Source organism: Alosa sapidissima, chromosome 2 (assembly GCF_018492685.1).
Source record: "Alosa sapidissima isolate fAloSap1 chromosome 2, fAloSap1.pri, whole genome shotgun sequence".
Lineage (NCBI taxonomy): Eukaryota > Metazoa > Chordata > Actinopteri > Clupeiformes > Clupeidae > Alosa > Alosa sapidissima.
This window is the reverse complement of record NC_055958.1, coordinates 21,754,503-21,773,728: the sequence shown is the minus strand read 5'-3', so window position 1 is coordinate 21,773,728 and position 19,226 is coordinate 21,754,503. Positions and strand designations below refer to the sequence as shown.

Below are 19,226 nucleotides of genomic sequence, written 5' to 3'. Positions count from 1 at the left end.
CATGGTGATCTACTGCAGCCTAAATATTAGGGTAGCACCGCTACATCACTTGCCACTATCTTAATCAAATGTAAGTTTATTTCCATCACAGAAGTCTCCCCACCCAACATGGTATAGGCCTATTTTCTCAAACACTACCATCTCTCTCCAAAGATCTTAGACCAGAGCGCACGTACTGTTCCATCTTTGCCTATGAAGCTGGAACGTTACCGATGCCCAGAGTCGCGCTAGTCAATGGGTTGGGGTTGGGACTGGGAGCCTGGGCTTAGCCTGCTGTTGCTATCAGACTTACCACTATGTCACATATTATAGAACAGTAATAAACTATCAACACTTTCAGGTGCGAAATTAGAAACAATCCCTCTGTGGTAAATTTGCCTTCAGCTACGTTTTCATGTAGCTACTGTAGTGCTAATGTCCACTTCAGTCAGCTAGCTAACTTTAATTTACAACATAAGCCCACCTATGGCTAGGGTACATGCTTGATTGAACATCCAAAACAATCCCAATATCCTTGACATCTGAAATACACCTAGATAAATATATATTAATGGGAGACATTTCTCTGTTGATGGCGAGGATTTAGCTCTGGTGATGGCTTATATTAGATCATGACAGCTAGCTAGCTACCTCAAGCACAAAACATACTGTAAATAATCATGCAAACATACCTGTATCTTGCTCGTTTTTCTCCTCCTCTGTCATTTTCTGTTTTCAGCACCAGAGGGATACGTCCTTTTTTGTGACTTTTCTTAACATTACCGTCTCTTCCGATTTTTGAACTTGATAGAGTGTCTGCAGGAATTGTCTATGCACCCGAGGTGTCTAGTTTATGCGCATAGGCTGGCAGACACAGTAGAGGTAGGCAGGCATATTGATCATGAAATCAGAATTTTCTTGTTTTGAATTATTAATTGTTTCATTTATTCATTCATTGACGTCACTTTTACGTTATTTATTATGTAAAAAAAAAAAAAAAGAAACTCGATTGGGGGCCCCCTGGTGGTCAGGGGGCCCCAAGCAGCCGCTTAGTTCGCTTATGCCTCGGGCCGGCCCTGTGCTGACCTGCCTGTAACATCTCCTACTGTATCAGTAATGTAGGCCTACTCAAGAAGTCACAACTGAACTTGTCAAGTGGCACAAACCACTGAACCTATTGAGAGCCACAGAATTTGGGCTTAAAGCAAATGCAGTTCTGTTACCTTAAAATAACGGCTTCAAATTCATAATACACTAATAGCCTACGGAGAATGTCATTGTCAGGTTATATTTTACTTTTTGAGCAATGTTGCAGGGGAACCACATAATGAGTTCCTTGGGTTCAATGATTGAAGTTCTCAAGAAATTGATGGTTAAAGTTCTCAAGAAACTTGAGGTTGGTATGACACTCATCTTGCACTCATCTTCCTGATTCTCAATAGGCTAGCCTACAGGGGACGCTTGCCAGATGCGCCGCTCCGTTTGGCCTAATTTTGTTTGATTGTTTTCTAATATCTACATAACTTGATTTATATATTTTTTTATTTGTATATTTTATTCGTTAACATATCAACTCGTTCGTTGTTTTTGTTGCGTTTTTTTCCCTTTCCGTGGTGTTTTTTTGTCTGTTTTTGCCTAAGAGACGGCATTCCATTGAAAGACCGTTATCTCCGTAACATTTGCTATCTCATCAGCATACGGACTCAGTGGCTGTTTCAGTCGGTTGACAGTTGGGAGTAAGACTACTCATTCAATCTATGAACTTCAATGGCTGATGTAGTCGGTTGACTCTCAACTGTGACATCAGTGGCTGATTTAGTCGGTGGACTGACAGCTGGCCTAACGCAGGAGAAGGGCGCTTGCATAGCTCTCTTTGGACTGTCAGTGTGAGCATGCCTTGCTGATGTTGGCCCTACGATACACTGCCCTACAACTTTTGCAGTTGTCATCTTTCAACGCGGCTGTCAGCGAAAATGTGCTCCACCTCTGCCGGGCAACGGGGATATTACGCAGGAAACGCTAGATCCATCGAGGATCCGGTCGCACTGTTATCAAGCGGACAACAGAGGATGGTATCCTCCTGTATCCCTGTGTCCCTTCACTCAGGTACAACTCCTCAACTCATCTTCCTGGTGCCTGTCAACAGCGATGGTCTGATGAGCGCGACTCACCAGAGCGTAGGCCAACTGGCTCTGTCGTGTCAAAGCCATCTACCGAAATTCTGCCCCAGCGATTACACAGCGAAGTGCAAAGAAAAAGGAATCATCTGCGAAAATGGATATAAACAACAAAAAGTCACATGCCAACTGACAGCGCACAAACTCCTGCTGGTGAGCGCTCATCTGATATTGGAGATCGTCTTTTGGGTATTCCTATATCGGACTTGTCACGACATTTTAAAACACGTAAAGGCCTTGGTTTTGTTCACATAAATGCCTTTTTTTATGTGAACAAAACCAAGGCCTTTACGTATCTTAAGGAGCCTTTTGCCAAAGATGGACATTTTAAAGTTGTGGGTTAATGACTCCAACCCTGACGTCATTGTCATTTCAGAAACTTGGTTGAATACAGTAGGCCTATAATATACTTTTTTGATCCCCACACAGTGAACACACAGTGAGGTGAAGCACACTAATCCCGGCGCAGTGAGCTGCCTGCTACAACGGCGGCGCTCGGGGAGCAGTGAGGGGTTAGCAGTTAGGTGCCTTGCTCAAGGGCACTTCAGCCGCGGCCCACTGGTCGGGGCTCAAACCGGCAACCCTCCGGTTACAAGTCCAGAGTGCTAACCAGTGGGCCACGGCTGCCCCAATGTTATTTCCCAATATTTATACCAATATTTATATTATACTGAAATATTGGTATAATATATATATATATACCAATATTTCAGATATGTCCCTTTTTGGTTACAATATTTGCAAAGCTGATAGAGTTAAACGGGGTGGTGGCGTAGATATTTATGTTAGAAACAGTTTAAGCTTCTCTATACGTGTATCCACCTCTGTCCTGGGTCAGCCATTAACGTAAAACTGTCCCGGGTTAGCCATTAACGTAAAACTCGGTGGCTCTCTGGGTGCAGATCAGTTAGACCCACATCTCTTAAAGATTGTAGCCCCTGTCATTGCTGAACCTTTAACTCACATTTATTTTTTATTTAACATTCTGCTCTGGTTCTATTTTTAGAAGTCTGGAAATCAGCCCTAGTGACCCCTCTACATAAAGGAGGAGACCCAAGTGATTTGAATAACTATAGGCCAATCTCCAAGCTTCAATGTTAGCTATATGTTAGAATCCTTTGTAAATGAACAGCTTCGTTCCTTTTTGTCATCATATTCTATGTTAAGTCCTTATCAATCTGGGTTCAGAGCTGGCCACAGCACAATTACAGCAGCAACTGCTGTAGTAAATGATATAGCTACTGTTGTTGACAGTAAGAAACATTGTGCAGCTTTGTTTATTGACTTGGCAAAGGCTTTTGACACTGTTAATCACAGGTTACTTCTTGAAAAACTAACCTCTTTTGGTCTTGATGAAGTTTCCTTTAAATGGTTTCAAAACTACCTCTCTAATAGAACACAGTGGGTAGATGTGACAGGATCAACTTCAGAGTCATTGAGACTAAATAATGGTGTTCCACAGGGCTCAATTTTGGGACCACTGTTGTTTACATTGTATATCAATGACATCTGTGCTTCAATAGAACATTGCATGTAACACAACAAGTGCATTTCTATGCAGATGACACAATCCTTTATGCCTATGCACCATCTGTAGAGCAAGCCGTGTCATATCGCCAATGTGCATTTGAAATCCTTGAAAGATCTTAAACTGGTTCTAAATGAAGCAAAAACAAAATATATGATCTTTACTAGATCGAGAAAGTGTGACCTTGATGCCTATAACATTTGTTCCCTAAATGGGGCACAGATTGAGCAAGTTTCTCAATACAAATATCTGGGCATTTGGCTAGATAACAAACTCCTCCTATTTGTTTATAAGGCATTATATATTCTTTCAAATGGCTTGTTCACATACTGCATATTTCTTGATGACATCATCTGATTGTGACATGTTTTACTCAAGGAGAAGCAGCCACTTTTATAAAGCTAATTCTGTCATAACCAGAGGAGAGAAAAATAGAGAAGATGCAATAGAAAGAAAGTGGTGCACAGTCTGTGGGCAGCATAACAGCAGTAGGAGTGGCGAGGAAGGAAGGGGAGGAGGAGGGAGAAAGGGAGGGGGGTGGGGGGTGGAGTAGTGCATCACTGTTGACTGTGGCTCAGTTTTCCCAGCCTGCCTCCTTGCTCTGACTCAGACTAGCCTGTGCAGTGGGGAGCCTGGCAGTCAGGCGGTGAAAAACTGCCTGCTCTATCCCTAAACACGCCCTGTCCCCTGGGTCCTTATAGCTGTCTGGACAGTGATATTCCCCCTTCATTTGGTGAGTACCCTCTCAGTATTTTGACCCTGTGTGTTCATGCTTTGTATCAGTGAAACATTTGGTACTGTCATGGGTGAGAGTTCATCAAAACTTGCCTTTTTGCGTTGGTGCGGATTTCATCACTGTTTTCCAGTGCCCTCTTGTTTTCTTGTCTGGCTCACATTTCAACACATGGATTTCATTTGCTTTTCCCTTCAGCAATTTAGATGGCTGCTCTGCATTACAGCCAGCACCGCTCCAGTAACAGACTGCGAAGCTGAGAAATTGCAACCCTCTCTGAAATGCTTTCTAGCTTTTTAGCAGAGGTTTAATCAGTTATGTTGTTCTTTGGTTTTGTAGTGGAAGGGCCATTGTTAATCCATCAGCTGATTTCCCTTAGGAGAAATGTCTTAGTCATCCATTTCATTTACCCCACCGCAAGCAGGCCACATGTACAGCTCGAGGCCTCACTATCAATTTAGCAGACATTCTGCCAGCTGATGAACTGAAGATGTTAAAGATGCCTTTGTTAGAGTTGGTACAATTCTCAAACAAGGGGCCTTTTTTCTCACAGGCCTGGAGTGTTTTTATGGCATTCACTCTTTTGTTTGTGACTGTTACGTGTTTTATCTGAGGAACCTCATCATTAAGCGGAGTTATTTTGGAACTTCAAAGGGAGTGGCCAAAACCAAATAAAATATGAGCCCCCCCCCCCGCCCCCCCCAAGTCCCATTGTCACAGCTTTTCCTTTTTTCCTTTGGCACAGTTCAGAAGGATGTATAAATTTACAGCAGGATATCATTTTCTTTGTTATTCCACTTTAGCGGTTTACTGAGATAATCAGTAGAAACACACAGCCTATAAGCTGAACAAGCTAGTTAAATACCCATAGATGTATTATTTGTAAGGACAGGATTGACTGTTTACTTCTTCTCTAGTGGTTAGTCACTCAAGAGTTAATTGTCAAAACCACAGAATTGTTTGCATATCATCACATGTTCTGATAGTGTGTTCAAAAGTTAACTTCTATCTCTTGTTAACCAGAGAACACACTATGATTCAAGGCACTCACTCTGTGACAAAAAAATAATTTCTTTGGCAGAAAACCCTTGGCATGTGATAAATCAACTATGGAATCACCCCAAAAATTACGTAAGTTCTGCTTGCAAAACAGAATCATGGCAATATCTCATTTTTCAAATCCACCAAAGAGAGCAAGTAAATCTTTCAGCCACAAAAATAATCTCAGAAAATTGAAAGATTTTTTTTTCCCCTGTCCAGGTATTCAGGGTAATGAAAACCTTCAGCGCATGATGGCAGGAGCTATGTTGCGGAAGGTTAAGTCTCGTTCTTCAAAGAAACAACGCCATTTCAGATTGCAAGAAGACTTTGCAACTGTTGGGTACCAATCCAGTTGGACCAAAATGTCCAACTCTTCCTGTAAGAAATGCTCATGTGTAGTCCATTCCCTTCTATAATCCCTATAAATGGCTCAATAAACATAGCCTCACTGTTTTGCACTGGATGACTCAGTCTTTCCTGACACTCTTGCAGTCTCTGTATGTGATGTGGAGGCAGTGCGTGAGGGACATCAGTCAGAAGTCCTGCAAAGCCTCGCTCAGGAGTTTGCTGCAGAATGTTGCTTTACACTGGTGTTCCGAGGCCGCCGTGGCAACCTGGACCTGGTTGCTGAGACAGCAGAGGAGGCTCGGGCATGGATCCAGGGTCTTCGTGCTCTAATTGAGAATATGGAGAGCATGGATGAACGGGAGAAGCTTGACCAGTATCCTTATCAGAAGAGATAGACGATAAAATGTCAATTCACATGACCAACATGGTTGTCTCTTTCCTTAAATAACTTTTTTGCTTAGGTGGATCTGTGACTGGTTTGTTAAGGCAGACAAAAACAAAGATGGCAGGATGAACTTTAAGGAGATTCGTAAGCTTCTGAAAATGATGAATCTGGACATGAACGAACAGCATGCCATGCTGCTGTTCAAGGTAAGGACCCATTAATAGTGTTGTAAACATAGTTATGGTTATCTTGTTTTTTGACCGGTTGACATAATTGTGTTGTTATTTGTCTTTTGTTTTCTTTTTCACAGACAGCAGATAAATCTCAGACTGACTCTCTGGAGGCCGAGGAGTTTGTCGAGTTCTACAAAATGCTGACCGAGAGGAAGGAAATTCTGGAATTGTTCCAGGAGTACTCAAGTGATGGGGAGAAACTGTCTGTGTGTGATCTGGTGGACTTCCTAAGGGAAGAACAGCTGGAAGGTGACACGAGTCAGCAACACGCTGTTGATCTGATTGACCGTTACGAGCCCTCAGACAATGGTATATACCACTACAATCACCCTCTTCCTCCACAATCAGTTACAGACCAGCCACAATGACCACCCACAATAACTAAATTAACACACAAGACAGAAACAACACCTCAATAAATAGCACATATCCACTTATCTTACATCATCCCTGTAGCATGAAATGATTTGTGCAGTGAATGGGGCATATTGGGGGCATATTGCAGAGTGGGGCATATTGCAGAGTGGGGCATATTGGAGAGTGGGGCATATTGGAGTGGGGGGCATATTGGAGAGTGGGGCATATTGGAGTGTGGGGCATATTGGAGTGTGGGGCATATTGGCAGATAGATTAAAAGCTCATTCTTACCCAGTGTCCTGCTCTTCAAGCCAAATTGAAGTCTGGTGTAAGAACAACCTAGGGTCTATTTTTGGATGATAAGATAACAAATGTAAACTTTCGTTGGAGACCAAAACAATATTAGAAGAAAGAAAGTCCATACAAGTCGATCACCGAACTCTGTCCATGGACAGTTCAGTAGCTTGTGCTGCATTTAATAACCGATTTGTATACGGACTTCTCCTAGAAGGATGGTGGGGACCAGGAGCCTCATAACAGAAACTTCCTAACTATGAAATCCTCTTATCTCAGTTTAAGATGACATTAAGGATTTATGGTATTACAGAAGCATGTTTCCTAACTGCTTTTAGGAACAAATCCTATCTCAACTTAAGATAGGAAGATTGAGACAGAACCATCCTCACTTTAAAATTTTCTAATTTAGCAATCCTAAGGATTGCACAGACCCTGTCCTAAATTCAAAATAACTGCCAAAATCCACTGCAGCAGACACCTGACACTGACTCCATCAGTGCAGCCATAATGTTCAACAGCACTGCTAACTTATTCCTCTGTCAACATTTAAAGCCCACCCATGCCAGTTAAGCTACTGTTAGATCAAATGTGCTCACAGATTTGTAGGTTCACCAGACCGCATTAATTGTAATTTGTGCTCTAATATCACAGCCTTTGGAACCAAATGACGTGGATGGTCCTCCATTATACATTTAGGAACAAAATTATTCACACCCCTGGCAAATATTGATTTTATGTTGATTTTCAATCTGACCAATATGTTTGTTCTTACTGAAAAAGACACTGTCACATGCCAAAAGGCTGTAAGACTTTCAGCGTTTTCATCTTTTTTACAAATGAAAAATTGTGTGTCCAAAATGAACCCTTTATAAATAGTCAATTGGAAACATCTTTATTTGCCATCACAACTCTCAAAATGGTTATAAACGTATCAAGCCTCTTCATGTCTCCCCAATAATTGATGATGGATATGAACATGTGAGATGAATTAAACTGTTCGTCTTTCTTCTGTAGCTAAAAAACGGCAGGTCATGTCCATAGATGGCTTTCTGATGTACCTGTGCTCTTCTGAGGGCTCCATCTTTAACGCAGAACACCAGGGACTGTACCAGGACATGAGCCAGCCCCTGTGTCACTATTTCATCTCTTCCTCCCACAACACCTACCTGCTGGAGGACCAGCTGAAGGGGCCGAGTAGTGTGGAAGCTTACATCCAGTATGACACCTCCGAGGCTGTCCTGTCTTAAGATATATCATTGTGGCTAAAATGTAAATAGAGGATTATACTCAAAGCATTAAAAAATCCACTATAGCAAGAAGCCAATGAAGAGGAAGCAGAGAATGAACCCCAGATCCTTTCTAACAGTATCTCATCCATTATTCACATGCTGTGATCCCTTAATAGTTCCAGTTTGCATGTCTTATTCAATAGGTCTTCAAAAGTTACACGCATGTGATGGAATCTTCCAAAATGTTCCCGACTTCCATACTACACATGCAAACGTATTGATTAAAAGGAAAGGCAAGAAAACACCATGGGCAGCGCTTTTAAAGGGAGCACTTAACTGAATTGTTCTCCCAGGAGGTTGATATGCTTTAGAAAAGGTTTATGATGGAATTGGATCATGACTCACTTCCTGTCCATTCTCATAAGGGCTCTGAAGCGAGGCTGCCGCTGTGTGGAAGTTGATTGCTGGGATGGCCCAAATGGAGAACCCATAGTTTACCATGGACATACCTTGACCTCCAAGATCCTCTTCAAAGATGTCATAGCCTCAGTGGCAAACTATGCTTTCAAAGTGAGATACTTACCTGAACTCACTATGGGTTGCCTGAGCAGTATGTCCTGGACGGAATTCTGCTATCTGTGTACACATGATGTATTGATAAGGCTCTGTGACACTGTCTTTCCTCTTGTTAATCAGGTGTCGGAGTACCCTGTTATCATATCCTTGGAAAACCACTGTAGTATTGAACAACAAAAAGTCATGGCCAAGCACCTTAGCAGCATCCTTGGTAACAGTCTACTGAAATTCACATTGGACGGAAAAGTTCCCAGTGTGCTACCATCTCCAGAGGTGAGATAAATATGCCTTTCAACTCTGATTCTTTGAAATTATATTTATATTGAATATATAAATGAAATATTAACCTTAATGACATAAGATGATCTCATTAGCAGTTTAAACCTGTCCTATTAGTGTATGTACTGTATACATATATATTGGTATCTGGTGTGACTGAGTAAGTATGAATGTATACTACTATGCACTAGAAGCATCTGTCCCATTATGTGTATGAGAGGGTATGGTTTTGTGGAAGGGTAAGGCGTGAGTATGAATGTGAACCTCTAGGCACCAGAAGGAGTAGCACTAAATTTCGTTGTGACAATGTTTTACAATGTTTTTACAATGTAAAATAAAACGATTCTGAACATTCATTCAAGGAACATTTTATATTAGCTCTTAATGAACCTAAGCAGCATTAAACAAGATAATTAGTGTGATTGTTTGTGCTCATCAACACAACTACAAAGGCCTGTATTATATCTTACATCTATAACTTACATGTACTTCCATATGCATTTTTTCCGGTCCATCAAATACCGAATGCTGCAGGAGGAAACCGCATGCATTGACATTATATACGGATGTGAAAATGTTGAAAATTGAACCTGTTCTGAAAACTTTTTGATGAACTAAAGTTTTAGGTCACTGTGCAAATGTAATTGACACAATGTGGTCATAGCATGCAGAGGCCTTAACCATGAAATACAGTACATACATGAAACACATGGTGTTATACATTGAGGTCCGACTCATTCCATTGTTCTGTTCTCTCTTTCTATTTATCTGTGTGTGTATGTGCCCTGTTAGGCTCTGAGGGGGAAGATACTGATAAAAGGAAAAAAGATTGGTGGAGTTGAGAAAAATCTGGATGGAGCACAGGAGACCCTCACAGGGGAAGTGAGCGATGAGGACGAAGCTGCTGAAATAGACAAAGACAGCTTACCACCTGAGGAAAGCCATGGAGAAAAGGTACTGGACAGACTGTCTGTTTTTTTTTGTTTTGCTTGTCTGTTTGTTTGTAAAAAAAAAACTTGCCAGGTGACTGAGTTTGCTGTGTAGACTTCTTTGAATTAAACTATTTTACAATAAATATGTCTCTTGCAGAAGTTGAAGCAAAGTCTGTGCAAAGAGCTATCAGATCTGGTGGTGTACTGTAAGAGTGTCCATTTCAGTGGTTTTGAGAAATCTCGTGAGACGGGAAAGTCCTACGAGATGTCCTCTCTCTCCGAATCCAAGGCCAGGAAACACATCAAAGAAGCAGGTGGGTCCATGCTACACAGCTGGAGTCAGCTTTGACATCAACTGAATTCACTTTAAGGAACAGTAGCAGAGGCCACTTAATAAAACAAATGCAACTGCATTGAGTGTTCTAACTCTGGAGCAAGTGTTAAATGTCAGCTCGTTTCTGTTTGGATAGGGACAGAGTTTGTGCAGCACAACTCAAGGCAGCTGACCAGAGTATACCCTAGCGGGATGAGGACAGACTCATCCAACTACAGTCCTCAGGACATGTGGAATGTGGGATGCCAGATAGGTAAGAGTTTTATATGGTGGGTCTCATCAGATGAATTAGTATTTACCACTCTGGTTTTGGAAGTAATAATGCATATGTTTACCAACAACAGATATAGTGAACATTGAGATTAATATTTTTGTGATGTTTATGAAAAAATGTTGACCACCACTTGCTACATGTGCCATATTATTATATTATTATTATAAGCTACACACATATTAAGATACTCTAATAAGGTAAATCATGCATGGCTTATCAGTTTTATTTGTCTTCAATCACAGTGGCCCTGAATTTCCAGACAGCTGGCACTGAGATGGACCTCAATGATGGTCTCTTCAGTCAGAACAACTCTTGCGGCTATATTCTAAAGCCTGAGTTCTTAAGGCAATATGCCAGTACCTTTAATCCAGATAGACCCCAGGAGTTCTGCAACTATCATCCCCAGAAACTCTTCATCAAGGTACCCAGCACCCATCACTGACCTACAGTCTACAGACAAGGATGGATTTTGATCAGTTAGTCCATGTTCTAAGCTAAACACAAGATAACACTAAGATGACACAAATCTTCCCTTTATCAAAGATAATTAGTGGTCAACAGCTTCCCAAATTAAGTAAGAAGGAAGGCTCGATTGTGGACCCGCTCGTCAGGGTAGAAATCTACGGTGTCCCCCAGGATCAGTCCAAACAAGAGACAAGACACATTGACAACAATGGTGAGTTGCAGTTATTTTTCAGTATAGCATGTTTTCATTGCTCTCCTGAAGCATCGTTGAAGCCAAAGAAAAGGTTTCAGTGATTTCATCCAAGCTATTTCTGTCTGTTGCAGGATTTAATCCAGTATGGAATGAAAGCCTTCAGTTCAGCATCCACACTCCTGAGCTGGCTCTGGTGCGGTTTGTGGTGGAAGACCACGACACAACAACCAGGAATGATTTCATAGGACAGTACACCTTGCCTTTCACATCTATGTTACAGGGTAAGTCAGCCGCTGAATGAAAAATGCCATTTCCAATCACAAGAGAATAATTCCACTTTATGTACTGGGATATGGTATATTTGCAATCACAAGAGAATAATTCCACTTTATGTACTGGGATATGGTATATTTGCAATGCAAGGAACATAAAGTATGTGTAATAAGTAGATGTATGCTTGTATGTTTGCAGGATATCGTCACATTCGTTTGCTGTCCAAAGACGGCACAAGTCTTGCTCCGTCCTCTCTGTTCGTACACATCCGTATAGACCTTGCATGATGAACAGCTGACGCATTAGTACCAGCATGTTAAAAACATGACATCTTTACCTCATGTCCTTTTGCTGTTTTTTTATGAATAAGCTGAACACTATTCAATCACATCATTTTAAAAAGGAGCAGTGTTATTTGGCATTGTTAATGCATCAGAATGTTTTCTCTGAAGATGAGTAGATAGATAGATAGATAGATAGATAGATAGATACTTTATTAATCACCAAGAGTAGGATTACTAGCATGCAAGATTTTGCATGTGATGTGATACTTTTAAGCAAACTAGCCTTCATATGTTGTCTTATATTCATATATTTCATATATGAATTCATTATAAAAAAAACAAAGTATTCACAAACATGTCATGTTATGCCCCCCCCCCTTTTCAGGGTTCTAATGCATTTCCTTAAGTGCCACAATTGTTCTAATGATGTCTTTGCAGAGCATGCAATTCAGTGTCCTGAACTGTATGATTCCTGCTGGTATACTAGCATAGAATTTCAGAATGATCTGCTTGTTCTGAAGAACCTTAGAAGGTGTAGAGGCCTTAATACTCAGTATTATCTTTTATCTGAATGAAATAGTTCAAGCTCTTTTACATTACTATGACTTTTTAAAAAAGTAATTTTCATTTTGTCATTTTATGACATAATTTCCAACTGTATTATTTTATTAATTTGCTGCTATTCATGTATTATTATCATTATTGTTTGACACACTCATGTTGTGTTAAAACAAATAAATTTCAGCAAGACCAAGTAAAGTGAAATGTCTTTTGTAAACAAGATCCCTCAGTTACTTTTTCATGACCTGATTATTGAATGAAAACTAAACAACCCTAAGGCGAGGCATTATAGGCTATGTCAATTTAAGGATAGATTGGAATTTACACTATGTACACAAACATATTGGGATGCCTGCTATTACACCCACAGGAAGGTCAATGACATCCAGTTGGTTCCCCCTTGGCAGCTGGAACAGCTTCCACTATTATGGGAATGATTCCCACAAGATTTCTAGAGTGAATTTTTGCCCATATTTTACTTCCAAGCAGCATTCTGCCATTCTTTTTCAGAGATTACATACTGTACATATTATAGTTCAGATATAGATAGTTGTACATAGCGTAGTAAAATGTAAAAAAAAAAAACCTGATACAGAGCAGTGAAGCTATTTTTCCAGCATACAGGGGCACATGTGCAACAGACCTCGGTCCTTGTGATAAAAAATTGATCGATCTATCCCATGTATTCCTGCTTAAAGAGACTACAGTACAATATTATGAGCACACAGGAATAAGCCTTGCTGGTCGTCAGCCCTCATTTTCCTCTTGAGTGCTGGAAGCATCTCGGTCTGCCTGCTGGGCCTCCTCGTTCGCGTTGTCTGGTGGCTCTGCTGGCACGGTGAGCCGGGCCTCTTGAAGCGTCAGGAGGTGAGCGCCTGGGTCTCGGCCCACACCCTCCCCCACGAGCTGGTCCGGGTGGTGCCGCTGCAGGTGCTTCACCACCTGGAACTTCTGCTTGGCCCGGTAGCTGCAGTGGAGGCAGTGGTAGGGCTGCTGGTTGGTGTGGGTCAGGTAGTGGTTCTTCAGGCCAGCAGCCCAGCGGAAGGCCTTGGAGCACAGCTTGCACACAAACGGGCGCTCCTCGCTGTGCTTCTTCTGGTGGGTCTTGAGCAGGAAGCGCGTCTTGAAGGCCTTGCCGCACTTCTCACAGATGAAGGAGCGCACGTCACGATGGCGAGTCTCCCGGTGTACACGCAAGGCATCGGGCCGATTGGTGCGATACTCACATTCCTCACATGCATATGGCTTGGCTCCTACCAAAAGTGACACAGCAATGAAAAAAACCCTGTTATATGCACATAGGCTTATACACATACACACTCATCAGACATGGGTGGGCAGTGTTCCCTTACCTGTGTGCTTCGTCATGTGGTACTTCAGCTGGCTCACCCACTTGCATTTGTAGCCACACTCTGGACAAAGGTATTTCCGTTCCTCCTGGTGAATCCTCATATGATACTACAAAGTTGTTAATATGTTATTAACAATAGCATATACACAAGCTGAAGTGTATGATATAAACACTGTGCCAAATGTACCTACCTTTAGCCTAGATGGCTCGGCGCAGGAGTAACTGCACTGCTCACAATGGTAGGGCTTCTCCCCTGTGTGGATCCGGATGTGCCAAGTGATCTTCTGCCTGTTCCGTGTGGAGTACTGGCAATCGGTGCACTTGTAGAGTCGGGTTCCCCCATGAGAGCGGATGTGCTGCTCAAACACCAGCTGATGGCGGCAGGCGAAGCCGCAGACCTCACACTTCAGGGACTTGTCCTCGACTGGCCCACTTTCGTGCTCCTCCAGCAGGTGCTGCGCAAGGAGCTGCCTCTTTCGGGTGGCGAAGGGGCACTCAGGGCACCGTTGGGTGAGGTGGGTCTTGCGGTGCTCCTCGAGGCTCTTCGGCGTCTCGAAGCTCACCTGGCAGGTGGCGCATCGCAGCTGAGGGTGCTCTTGCTGTAGGTGCTCTTTGAGAGCACTTCTGCTCGGGCAGGTGAAGTCGCACTGCGCGCAGGTGTGCGTCTGCCGGCTCTGGTGCCGCCGATTCTGGTGCTGCTTCAGGGCCGTCTCGGAGCTGAAGCGCGCCTCACACTGGCCGCACGCGTGGCAGAGCTCCCCTGTGTGGCAGCTGAGGGTATGGCGGCTGAGGTCGTTCAGGCTGTAGCCACTGTAGTCACAGAGCTGGCAGAAGTGCGTGGCCTGCCTGTCGTGCACACGCTGCCGGTGTAGCCGCAGCTTGGACGTGGTGCCGAACGTCTGGCTGCAGAGGTCGCAGGCGTGCCGACCCAGACCCGTGTGCAGGGACTCGTGGGCATCAAGCCGGTACCGGCGCGTGGTGCTGAAGGCACAGAAGCGGCAGCGGTACGGCCTGGCCCCCTCGTGCTTCAGGGCCACATGCTGGGCCATGCAGCGCTCCTGCTTACAGCTGAAGGGGCAGGACTTGCACTGCAGCCGGGCCTTTCTGCCTGTAGTCGGAGCCTGGGGCTTCTCCTTCTTGTGGACTAGTACATGCTGGACAAGCGCTTTTTGCGATTTAGCCACAAATGAGCAAAACTGGCACTGGATTTCATTGGGCTTCAGGCAGCCCCGTTTTCTGTGGCTCGCTAATGCTCTCTGCTGGTGGCATTTGAAGGAACAACTGGGGCAGGACAAATGTCCGTTCCCTTTTTCTTTCCTCAGCCCCTCTGAATTACTGTTACCGCCGCCTCCGTCTTCACTCCGCACCTCAGCATCTGAATCACTGATGTCTCTCTCTGATTCTAGGCCTTCTTTGCTTGGGCTGGCATTGCCTTTAGAGGTGAGGCAAGAGGTACAATGGCGCTCTATGGTTGCAATCCTAGAGGAGGAAAAAGAACAGATCTTGCAAGCAAACTTTCCATCTGACTCAGTATAACCCTGACCATCACCTTCTGAGCTCAATTCTGCATGGCATCTCTGCTTTGGAGCGATAGTTGTAGATGTTACACCACTGCTCGCCTTGTTTGTATCAGATACAGAGCTTCCATCCGCATCCGGATAATTAGTCATATTATTATTAGCGGAGCCCTGCTCACACATAGCATTATTTACATTTGTTTGGTCCGAAAGTTGTGATTCTTCCCACTCCTGCGTGGAGTCACTGGGTTTGTCCAACCCTGCTGGGGGCACCTGGGAAAACTTTCGGCCCTTCTTCACGAGCACGGGGCACTTCTTGAGGCGGTGGGTGTTCAGGCCCCGGGACTGTTTGAACTTGGCGCCACAGTCCGAGCAGCATAGCAGCACTGCTTTCCGGGCCCCGCACGCAGAGCGGCAGTGCTGCCTGAGGGACGTCTGCTTGCGCGTCACATAGGAGCAGTGCTCACACCGGAAAACGTCGGCCTGCGTTTGGACCACCAGCATCTGAACCCGGCCCTCCAACACCAGGGCCTCTGCTTGCTCCTTGTCCTGCTTCTTCATGGCTCTCAGGGCAGCCTCAGAGGTTCCAGTGGGGGAGTGTTCAGGAGGAGAGAGAGTGAGAGGCAGGGAGGAGGGAGGCTCTGTTGGCTCCTCACTATCATTCTGCTCTTCACATTCCTCAAGAGCTACATCATTCTGATCATTTACTGACTCTGTGAGGATCTGCAGTTTTTCTCCTTCACTCTGTGGCTTCGCTGAAACAGTAGCTAAACGTTCAGCATGATCAGTCCCAGTTTGTGAGCATTCAGCATCACTTACAGGTGTTAAGACTAAGGTACAGCAGGATTCTTGGTTATCATCAGACGGTTGCCCCTCTATATTTTCTGTCTCTGGAACAGTTTGGTTATCTACAACAGTTTCCAAAGTTCCTGATTCAACTGACAGCTGTTCCTGGCTTTCACAAATAGTGATAACAACAGTGTCAGCAGCCACCATATTCTGATGGTCTGACAGCACTTGCCTTGATCCACTCACACAAGGATTAGGATCAACTTGGCTTCTAGCTTTATTTCCTGTAGGGCTTCCATTGTTCCCTGAAGAGGCTGCCGCAGTCTTTGAAAACAAGCTCTGAAGTGGATCTAGAGCATTACTCTCCCTCTCTTTCTCTGCATAGTTTTCAAGCCACTCAACATCCCCAGGCACATACCCATGGATCTTCTTTTTGTGCAGGAAGAGTCCAGTGTTGCTGAAAGTAGTATAAGGACACAGGGCACAGCGGAACTCTCTGTTCCTGGTGTGTTTGCTGTTCTCGTGATTCTGCAGAGCTTGGCGGTAGCGTGTCTGGTAAGGACAGTATTTGCACTGAAAGACAGGAGGCTGGAACTGCTCTCCTGTAGAGTGCTTCAGCTGCATGTGCTTGCGCAGTTCACTCTTACGCTTGCAGGAGTAGGCACAGACCTCACAAATCAGTGACTTGGCCTGGTGACGGAGCTTGTGGCTGTTTAGTTGGTCCGTGCGATGACAGCGGTATGAACACTGATTACACTTATACCTGAAAAAGATAACAGATTGTTTTGCTATAGCCTATATAACATAGAAATGCCTGTGTATTTTCAACATCTGCATATTAAATGAAACATACTAACCTGAGGTCTCCAGCATGTTTCCGCATGTGCACACTCAGATAATGCTTCCACTTGGTGACATAGCCACATTCTGAGCACATATGATGCTTATCATCAGAATGTGTTAGCATATGTTTGGAAAGGTAGGTCTCATCACGACATCTGAAGTCACAAAGCTTGCATTTGTGGGGCTTCTCACCTAAAAATATGTTAAAATGAGAAACGTGGGATACACTAAGCACTTGAGGAAATAATAGAAATACTCCAATCTATAATGGTATAATACATTAACACATTTCCATTGTTATTGCTATTTCTAGTAACATCAACAATACATCAACAAGTAGTGCTAGTGCTAGCAGTACTAGGAATACAAAACTATTTTACATAGTTATTAATTACAATAACTCACTTATAACATATACTACTCACCAGTGTGCATTAGCATGTGTCGGTTTAGAACACGTTTATGGGCTGTGACAAAATCACACTGTTGACAACGGTGGATCTTCTCATTTGCATGGAAATGGCCGACATGCTGCTCAAACTCCACTGGGTTGAAGGTGGTAAAGGTGCAGAAGTCACAGTGCAGCTCCTCCTTGCCCGGATGCCCCTGTCTCTTGTGTTGCTGGAAGCGGCTCTTGTTGGAGCAGGAGAAGTCGCACTGCGAGCAGTGGAAGGCCTGGTGTGTGCGCAGGTGTCCCTCCATGGCCTCAACGCTTCGGAAGAGAGCACTGCATGCATGATGGCGACACTCGATGGCTTTAATGCCGTGAGCATCCTCCATGTGTCTCTGGAGCTCTCTTTTCTCAGTGGTCTGAAAGGTGCAGTCCTCGTCGAGGCAGGTCAGAGGCTGACCCTCTCTGGCAGTGTGGTGGGACTTCATGTGGGCCTTGAGCATCCGGCTCTGCCGGAAGGTGTCTCCGCAGGTTGGGCAGGGGTACTCGTCCGAGTATAGCTGCCCTCCTGCCTGGTCTCCATGCACGCTGGCGAGGTGCCGGCGGAGGGAGTTACGCTCCACTGCTCCGTACTCACACAGATGGCAGTGGTGCAGCTTCTGGCCGGTCTCCCTGAGCATGTGGATGCGCAGCTTGCTCTTGCTAGTGAAGTGATGCTTGCAGGTAGGACACTGCAAACTCGGGTCTGGAAAATGCAGGTGCATGTGTTCCACCAGGTGGGACCGAGTCTTGAAGCAGCGACGACACTCTGAGCAAATGTGGGTGCGATACAGGTGCTCGGCACCTTCAATAATGTGACCTTTTCCTGAGGGATGAAACAAATCTATGTATTATTATTTAACACTCTCAGAGAAAGAGATAGAGAGAAGAGATTCAATATTGAACAGTGAAAGTTAAGTGTACCTTTGCTGGGACATTTTGCCTCTGGGGTGGATGTCTTCTGGGTCTTGGATTTTGTGCTTGTGCTGCAGCCTTCCGGCTCTTCCACAGATTCTGCATTTGTAGAGCAATTTTGGGCCCTTCTTTTTCTTGTGGCTGACTGTCTTTTACCCAGTCCCATCCCCGCCTTTGGCTCCAGCATACTGTCCTGATTATCCATTTCTTCACCTTAACAAAAAATGAACAGTTGTGGCTACTTGATATATGCTTAGTGAAGTTAACAAATATATTGAGTCCTAGTATGTCAACTTAACAAAGGTACTCACCCATTGCAAACCAACAGAATGTGCACAAGGCTATTATGTTGCTTTATTTTTTAGAAAATAGCAACAGATTTACATCCCTACTTGTAATACAGATTTATTTAATTACAAGTTGGATATTCGGTTCAATATCATTAAGACTTCATGAAACATGAAAAGAAATTTTGACCTACTGCGTGGGATCACTTGATTTCTGTCTCCGGACAACAACGAATTGTAGCCTAGCCTCCATCAGAGTTTGTCTACCCGTCCCTAGCGAACCAAAAAACGAGCTTATTTGCATGGATTTTCATTGAAAGCAGACGCCTCTCTCGCAAGGACAATTGTAGTTTTTGGCTTAACGAGCCTTCTAGCTAAGTCCACAGCCATGTAACGCTAGCAACTAACGTTATAATGCTACGTTAGGGGGTAGGTTTGCAACACACATACATCATTGCAGTTGTCTTAATGTACCAGCATTGCCAATATTCCCAAGCAAATTAATTAAATAACATATGGCATGCAATGACTTATTTCCAATAATTGAATTGGAAATTATAAAATTATTATTATTATTATAAAAAGCTTTTTTCCAGAGATAGGACCTATTTAGATG

At 43.8% G+C, this 19,226-nt stretch overlaps 2 protein-coding genes across 3 annotated transcripts; one reads left to right on the top strand and one right to left on the bottom strand.

The window, feature by feature from the left end:
* The first annotated feature begins 4,239 nt into the window (after positions 1 to 4,239).
* plcd4b (phospholipase C, delta 4b) lies at positions 4,240 to 11,974 on the top strand. The gene is made up of 16 exons (XM_042084429.1): positions 4,240 to 4,417; positions 5,499 to 5,548; positions 5,678 to 5,836; positions 5,951 to 6,179; positions 6,268 to 6,397; positions 6,502 to 6,733; positions 8,093 to 8,294; positions 8,733 to 8,877; positions 9,004 to 9,156; positions 9,955 to 10,116; positions 10,252 to 10,408; positions 10,565 to 10,681; positions 10,945 to 11,123; positions 11,246 to 11,378; positions 11,492 to 11,641; positions 11,832 to 11,974. The coding sequence occupies exons 2-16, from the start codon at positions 5,527 to 5,529 to the stop codon at positions 11,918 to 11,920; spliced, it is 2,259 nt and encodes a 752-aa protein (XP_041940363.1). The 5' UTR covers positions 4,240 to 4,417; positions 5,499 to 5,526; the 3' UTR covers positions 11,921 to 11,974.
* A 579-nt stretch (positions 11,975 to 12,553) lies between these two features.
* Positions 12,554 to 19,138, bottom strand: znf142 (zinc finger protein 142). 2 transcript variants are annotated; one of them, XM_042084425.1, is made up of 7 exons: positions 18,805 to 19,138; positions 18,333 to 18,536; positions 17,404 to 18,234; positions 16,993 to 17,170; positions 14,021 to 16,898; positions 13,831 to 13,936; positions 12,554 to 13,731 (listed from the first exon to the last, which is right to left on the bottom strand). In XM_042084425.1, the coding sequence occupies exons 2-7, from the start codon at positions 18,526 to 18,528 to the stop codon at positions 13,226 to 13,228; spliced, it is 4,695 nt and encodes a 1,564-aa protein (XP_041940359.1). In that variant the 5' UTR covers positions 18,529 to 18,536; positions 18,805 to 19,138; the 3' UTR covers positions 12,554 to 13,225. The 2 variants fall into 2 exon arrangements, with proteins under 2 accessions (XP_041940359.1, XP_041940358.1); XM_042084424.1 differs by lacking the exon at positions 18,805 to 19,138 and adding an exon at positions 18,635 to 18,787.
* Positions 19,139 to 19,226: the final 88 nt, after the last annotated feature.